General features: G+C 37.3%; 1 protein-coding gene across 2 annotated transcripts in view; it reads right to left on the minus strand.

The window, feature by feature from the left end:
- Positions 1-7704, minus strand: part of PHF20L1 (PHD finger protein 20-like 1) — a 52337-nt gene that overhangs the window by 13392 nt on the left and 31241 nt on the right. The window contains exons 12-14 of one of the 2 annotated variants that reach the window (XM_010149214.1): positions 3169-3387; positions 2898-2954; positions 1552-1656 (exon numbers count right to left, since the gene is read on the minus strand). In XM_010149214.1, the coding sequence (XP_010147516.1) occupies positions 1552-1656; positions 2898-2954; positions 3169-3387 (381 nt within the window). The remainder of the gene's footprint in view (positions 1-1551; positions 1657-2897; positions 2955-3168; positions 3388-7704) is intronic. The other variant, XM_010149215.1, reaches the window with a different exon arrangement.

Below are 7704 nucleotides of genomic sequence, written 5' to 3' on the forward strand. Positions count from 1 at the left end.
CCCGCTCTCCACCCCCCCTGCCATGGGCAGGTACACCTTCTACTAGACCAGGTTGCTCAAAGCCTCATCCGGCCTGTCCTTGAAGGCAGACAGGGATGGGGCATCCACATCCACAAAATAAGCAATTGAAGTTCATAGTTCAAAATTCTATTACTCCAGTATGAAGATGGTGAAGTACACAAAACCTAGATTGTCTCACATTCAAGCACTACATGATTTAGGAGCATTTTGATATTATAGCACAAATTTAGGACAAACAAATGCATAATCACTCTAGAGATCCACAAGGCATCTTTCAAAATCTGTGGTCCCATGCTTGAGGAAAAACTTTCAGAAAATTCTTTGCTTGCTAGGTTTTAAATTCTCACCTCTTATTTTAAGAAATTGTAATCAAAGTTATTACAAGGATACCTAGTACAGTCTCAAAGTACAGGAAAGCAAAGTCAATCTGATAGGCTGTCCTTTCTGTGCCTATGTTCTCATTTTTAAATTTCTGAGTATTTGAAGATGTCAAAATAAATAAAGAAACAGCAGCAAGATAAAATAATACTACTTATTTTCATGTGCTGAAACACTTTTTAAGTAAGCAGGCATAGTACACACAAAAAACAAACATTGGGCTTTGGCAAGAAGAAAAGAATGAGTCTGCATTTGTCCATGCTGTTATGTTTATTGCTATAATGCTGAAACTAAGACTGCACTGGATGCAAAAAAAGGTAAACCAAGGCACTTGTAACATAATTTTATGGGAGATTAAAAGAACCAAAGGAGGTGGAAAAGGGAGCAAAGTCATAGCAACAGTAATACTGTACTAGTCAGCAGGATAGTTAACTTTTTTTTTTAGCAAAAAGGAAAACCATATGTTGTCCAGTTTTTCCAGAGAAATCATGCCAAGGCAGGTTACAGAAGGATTGGTGTTAAAACTTTTAACTACACTCACACAGCAGTGCTTCTCAAACAAGAAGTGGCTTGAAAGGGGTTTTTGTGTTGGTTTTTCTTGTGGGTTTTTTTTTTTTAAAAAAAAGCAAAAACTCCCTAGAGCCCCACAGAAAAAAAAAAAAAAAAAAAAAATTTGTCCCTCTAAGTAACGCAAACAACAGAAAAGAAAAGGATGACTGGTGTGATCAAAGAATTGGGATAGGGCAGTGAGACAAAGAAGTGGAACCACCATTTCTCAAGACAAGAGACAAGGTTGCTGCAGAGATGCCAACTCAGCTGTTAAGGAAGGGCAGCATTTTAGACCACTTAATTTAGCAATAGCCTAGATAGCAGTATAATAGGTAAGATGTGTATAGAAAGCTTCAAATGAAGCATTTGGAGATGGGAAGAGTGGTCATACCTTTTGAAGGAAGAAAAAAATATCTATGAAATGCCTAGTCTACCATGTAAAGACAGGCTATAAACACAAAAATGAGGTCAGAGACCTAAGTGTCCTTTCAACACTTAGCTTCTAAAATTTCATATTGTTCAGAAACAAGTTTTAATATCTAATGCCAAAAATACAGAGTCATTTTGCTTATTTAAAAGAAAAAAAATGTAAATTGAACTTACCGTGCTGTTTAGATTTCTTCTTTTTTTTCTTCTTCTTTTTCTGTTTTGATTTATGGTCCTTTTCCTTTTTCTCTTTTTTCTCCTTTTCCTTTTCTTTCTTTTTACCTATTATAAAAATTAAACATTTTAAACCAGTAGTACCATTCCAAATTACTTGCTTCATTTGGCTTAACCTAAACATGGTATTCAAAAATCAAGGATTCCAGTTGTCTAGTCAAGTAAATTAGCTGAATCATTTTGATCTGATATTTTGGGCAAGTCTCTTATTGATTGCTGGTAGACTGGTTCAAAAGTATACCTCTGAACAAATAACATTTAACCATTTTAGGTATTTGCAAATGAGATGTCACAGCAGAAGACATAGCTAAGCACACCAAATTAAGTGACATCATTTAAATACCTTATAACATCTATTTTACCTGCAGTTTATAACAAAGTTTGGAGCAAGACAAAAAGCTTTCAGTAGTGCACAATACCAAACTAAAAAGATAACTTCATCTTAAAAAGATGTATTAGGCCTATAGAAAGGCATTTGAAGGAAATTTCAGTATGACAAAACTGCTGATGCTGTCCAGCACTTCCTACTACACAGTGACAACCTCACAGAAAAAATGATTCTGACTCCAATTTATGATACATTTTTTACACTGCAGTCCACTTCTAACGACTGTTGGTATATGCGACAAGTACACTGGCTCAGAAAAATTCTATTTACACTGTTAATTCTCTCTAGACAAAATACATCCCACCACATTGTCACTCCATAATCATTTTCTAAGTAATGAGCAGTGAGATAAATGATGAGGAAATTGAGTTGTTACAGAAAATAAATCCTTGAAGTCTGTATTTAAGGATTCTTTCCTGCACACAGAGCCTTATCATCACCTTGGGAAATACAGAAAAAGAATTTTACCTCCTGGAAAAACAAGGCAGAATCACTTATGAATTCTTGTCCATCTCTAATAATTATTGATTTAAACACAAGATAAAACCTGCCAAATGTTTTGCTAGTAGCACGTAATTGTTTTCCCCTCCCCGAGACAAAATTGGTCAGTATGAAGAAATAAAGGCAGTATCACTAATTCAACTTAAAAACCAAAAGCAGCACTTTTTTTCCCCTCAGGCCCCTCATAGGTATTTTTTTTGATACTTCCAAATCCTTGCTATGTGCACTTTAATTTTCTCTTATAAAATACTTGTCATACATATAAAAACTGTTTTTAAGACCTAACTAAACAAAAGCAGTGCAGCTGGGCCCAGTAAATATTTTACAGTTTTACATTTGCTGTTCCGAGACATTATTAGAGAATTTTTTTTTTTCAAAAATATTATTGCTCTGTACATACCATATGTTGAAGAACTTTTCTCTTCCTGTTTTCCTTTTCTTTCCATTCTCACTGCACCTGAAAAGTTGAAGAAGAATATATGATTGAAGACGAATATATGATGTAAATGCAATACCCGTCTGCTCACCCATGTTATTATAAAAGTCATTAGACCATAAAAACCCTAATGATACATAATAAGAAGAAACAGACAAAAAATGAAGTTATTTTTAATGTCACATTGCAATTATTTTTGTCTAAAGCACTGGAATCAAAAAGTATTGTAGTTTACCAACTTCTGAATGCTTGTCCTTCTCAATCACGTTCTGTAATATTTTCTCCTTCAGACTCTCAAAACATTTCTCCTTTACGGGCACAGAGCACTGTATCTCTGTCCCGTCAGAGCTCACTGATGTGGAAGACCTCTTTTTTTTACTAGTCCCTTTGGGTAACTTTAGACTATTGGTTAAAGGCATTTCCAGATGCAAGGCATGTACATGGGACGAGGGTGCTGAAAACAAGAAGACAGATTTACTAGGCATTCCGTAAGGATTGCAGCCAGACCACTGGCTGGGTCAAATACTGAAATGTCAAGTATTGGTAATGATATCATCACACTTCACAGATAATTACTGCATATGAATGCCTAGGTCTTAGTCTTACATACAAGATAATACATGCCACAGGTTCCCTTGTCTGCTTTGGAATTTGCACTCACTTTTATACTGCTTGCACTGCTTAAATCTACTTTCGATGCAGTGTTTAAGCCTTTTTGTTTCCTTTATATTTCACTGCAACAGAAACCCATGTCAGGGGTAAGGTGCTGGCATTGTCAATGTAACTTAACTTTCCATTATGTGAAGAGAGAAACTAAGCTCTAGTACAACATTTTTAGCAGCAGGTATAAAATTTACACTTCTGCTTATTCCATTTTTTATTGATTGTTAAAAATATTTAAAGTCATTCACTGTCATTGATGTGAATGTTTAGTCCACATTTGAATTACATGCAAAATGCTGTGATAATTTGTCAGAATTCAGCATCATGTATGACAATTCTTATCTTGCACTACACAGAAAAGTGTACTCAGTGAAATATTTAGGTGTTCTTTAATCTTTATCTCATGCAAATTAGGAAACAACATGGCAAAACAAAACTCAAATTATAGTTCTCATTGATAATATTTATAATTAAATATTAAAACGGAATTTTCAAGTAAACAAACTAGAACAGAAGTTTATATATAAAGAACATTATTGAGACCATTCAAATCTCTTTATTACTGTGCATCAATATGATGAGTTTAAACCTTCATTTAGATGTAATTAGGAAAACCTAATCTTCATTGGACCGTTGAGGACATTTCAGGACCATGTCAAGGACATACTGTACAAAAATACAGCTCTGCAAAGTGATAAAGGGGTTCAGGTTTTTCAGTGTCAGCTGTAAACACTTAGAGGCACCAGTAACCTTTGGCATCTCTCAACAAATGAGCCCAACAAAAGTATCAGCATGTAAAAGATACATGAGGGTTAAAAGTGCAAAACCAACAAAAACCCCAACCAAAGAAACAAAGTCCTGAAAAATACCTGATAGTGGTCAAGATACTGAACAAGGCAAAATACAAAGCTGATCTGGAATGGGTTCTTTGAGCCCTCCTCCCCTGACCCTTTGGGTTTTTAATTCAGTAACTTAAGCTGTGTTAATATAATATTAATTCATCAGACATAAAAGGATTCTGGGGAAAAGCAAGAATGTCTCAGGGTTGACTCCGTCAAGCAGCCTTCCAAGGCTTGGAGAGACCAACCCAATTCTACTCCAATACAGCATACACGTTACATGAAACTTACTCCAGCTCCTACACAGCCTTCTCAGGAAAACAGTCAAACTGCCACAGAGGGAAAAAGACACAGGGGCAACAAGAGCAATAGCATCACCACACCATAGAGCACTTTCAAATGCCAGATGTTCCCAGCTGCAAGATGCAAGACATCATGGTACCCTGCAATCTAGCCAGCAGCAGCTGCCCAGTTCTGTCTGCTGGCTTCCAACACAAGACACAAGCTGCATGACCACAGCTGAGGCTACTGGAGCCTTTCCACTACTTTAAGTCAACCATCTCACCTAAGACCGTAACCCTTTCAAGGCTGGTCTACTATTCAGGCTCTTGCCTTTGTCCGCATTTCAAGCAGACTTCACTTGCTGGGATACTTAACACAAAACACTACCCAAATTATTCCTTTCTTGGGTTTCCTAATTAGTGTTTGTCTGTGGCAGGACTGAACTGCTTTGCCATCTGTGGAGCAGTGAGTATATTTTAGCACCTCAGTAAAAGAAAAAAAAAAAAGTGACACTTCTCCAGATCATCACACTTATCAACGTCTTGTTTCTAAAACGAGCATTAAAGGATCACCAAAATGTGATTTTGATGAAGACAGGAGAGTACTCCATCCAAACAATCTCAAGAGAAATTTATTCTCAATATTAGATGAATTAGTATTTAAACCTCACTATTCAGATGAAATCCTGACCTCAGCATTCAAATGTGCTCTGCTATTGATAGCCACAACACACCACTATCTCAATAATTTTCAATACAAGCACATCTGATGAAGTAGTAATCAGCTATCAACTAAATTGTTTGAAGAATAGAAACCTGCTACCGTCACACAAATATCCCTCTCAAGGGCAGAGCTCTCCAAACTGCCTTTCTATAGTTACCTGAAAAGATAGATTACTATTATGCCTACATGCATGGCAATATTATTATTGGTTTTTACTTTTACTAATTAGAAACCATTCTAGATTGACATTCCTAAATTCTCAAATCCTAGGTAAAGCGTTAAGGCTTGCCAAGTCTAACTTTCACCTGTGCAATCGTTATGCCTTACAAGTAACCACAAAATTAGACAGACAATCGCAGTATGAAGGGCAACTAACAAATACAGCAAGAGAAATATTAGTTTATTAAAAAAAGGTTTCTTTAACACATAACATATTAACATAACTGTTACATTTAACTGCAATTTTATTCATGTTGAGGAGTCTAGCCAGACACCTCCCACACAGTGAAGCGTGGGAGGTCTGCAATTAGCACTCAGCAGAGAGAACGATGCAGAGATGAGACTTGATATACTACTGATTATGTCATTGTTCTAAGATCAACTTCATCACCAGGAGACTGATTTCAGATTAAAACCAAATGCAAACCACAGCACTTCCCAACTGCTTTCTGCCACGTTTCCAATGCCACCTCTCGTGGTCTGGCACGGTGAAGTGACACAAGCCCACCTCGTGCAAGCACAGAACAGAATGCCGTGCCACAAGCGCAGCAGCGCAGTTGGGCTTTTAGTGGTGCTGCTTATCTTAATTTTCTGAACTGAACCGTACCACTGCCAAGAGACTTATTTTGCTGCTCCATGGCTTTTGATATTTCAACTGTCCTAGCAACAGAACTATCATCATCTGCATTAATAAACAACTTACACTGTAACATGGTTCTATCATAATTAAGCGTGTGTTCTGAACTCTCAAATGCATAGGGTGAATTTTAAAACTAAATGCACTTTAAATACATATTACAGATCAACACGGGAAGCTGCACAAAGCTGTCTCTTTCGGAAGGGTGAGGATGTGAAAGGTTCTTGCTTGCCTTCAGTAAACTGCCCCAAGAATCAGCTGGGAACTTCAGGGCACAGATTAGAATGGCAGACATTCAAATTAAGGAATAAACCTGCCTGTCAATAGATTTTTGGAATAAAAACAAAGAGCTCCAAAGTAACAAGAGCTTTAGTTCACTAGAGTCTAGATACCTGTCGTGTAGATACCCAGCACAATACCTCTTAAAAGCCAGGTAACCAATAACCAGTTTATTAAAAAGCGACTGATCTCGTTTTCTGAAAAAATCGTACATCAGCCATTTCTTGTTCCTGCTGCAGTAAACTTATGAATAACATTTTGTAAAAGCATGTAATGCCACAGCACTCTGCATGTATTTTAGCTGACAGTGAAGTCTATGAAAGGCTAAGTGACACAAAGGCCAGTCATCTACATTTTTAGCAGTGCTGACAAATGAAATCACGGGTTCTTGGTTATGTGTACAGTATCAGGTGATCAAAAGTAGGCCCATACACCAGTTTGGGCAAAGTAGTACCTCTGTTCAATAATTAACTGGTAGCAACCAGTACTTCACCCAGCCTGTGGACTGAAGGAATTCATCACAGGGCTTTTGTGTTGCCTTCACGAAATGACAAGCGGTTCATCTGAAGCAATGACTGAGGTCTATGCGTTAATACTACGAGTTGCCATATATGCTGCTGCACTTCAGTGCACCATGTCCCTCGCCTCTAGAAAACACCGTTAGTAACTTCTGAATACAGAAGTCATTAAAATTAATCGCTTTCAACAACATAAAATTATGTTTACAGTTGACTCAACTGATCACAGGTCTAAACTTCCAAAGCCACAAATTGCACCTCTGGGTCTAAAACAGTGCAGTTCTTTTACAGAAAATCGTAATAGGCTGTTTTAGGCTAAATACTTCTGTTACCTCCATAACTGTAGATTGTTTCAGAAATTATCTACTTTAGTAATAACAAAGAGAGCAGGTGCAACGCAAGTGCACTTAGCAAATTCCATGGTGTTCTCAAAAAAGAACACCAAGCCTTTCCACACTGTGGATACCCCATCCCTGGATGTCTTCAAGGCCAGGCTGAATGAGGCTTTGAGCAACCTGGTCTAGTGCAAGGTGTCCCTGCCCATGGCAGGGGGGTTGGAACTAGATGATCTTTAAGGTCCCTTCCAACCCAAACCATTCTATGATTCTATG

Source organism: Eurypyga helias, unplaced genomic scaffold (genome assembly GCF_000690775.1).
Source record: "Eurypyga helias isolate BGI_N326 unplaced genomic scaffold, ASM69077v1 scaffold1593, whole genome shotgun sequence".
NCBI classification, from domain to species: domain Eukaryota; kingdom Metazoa; phylum Chordata; class Aves; order Eurypygiformes; family Eurypygidae; genus Eurypyga; species Eurypyga helias.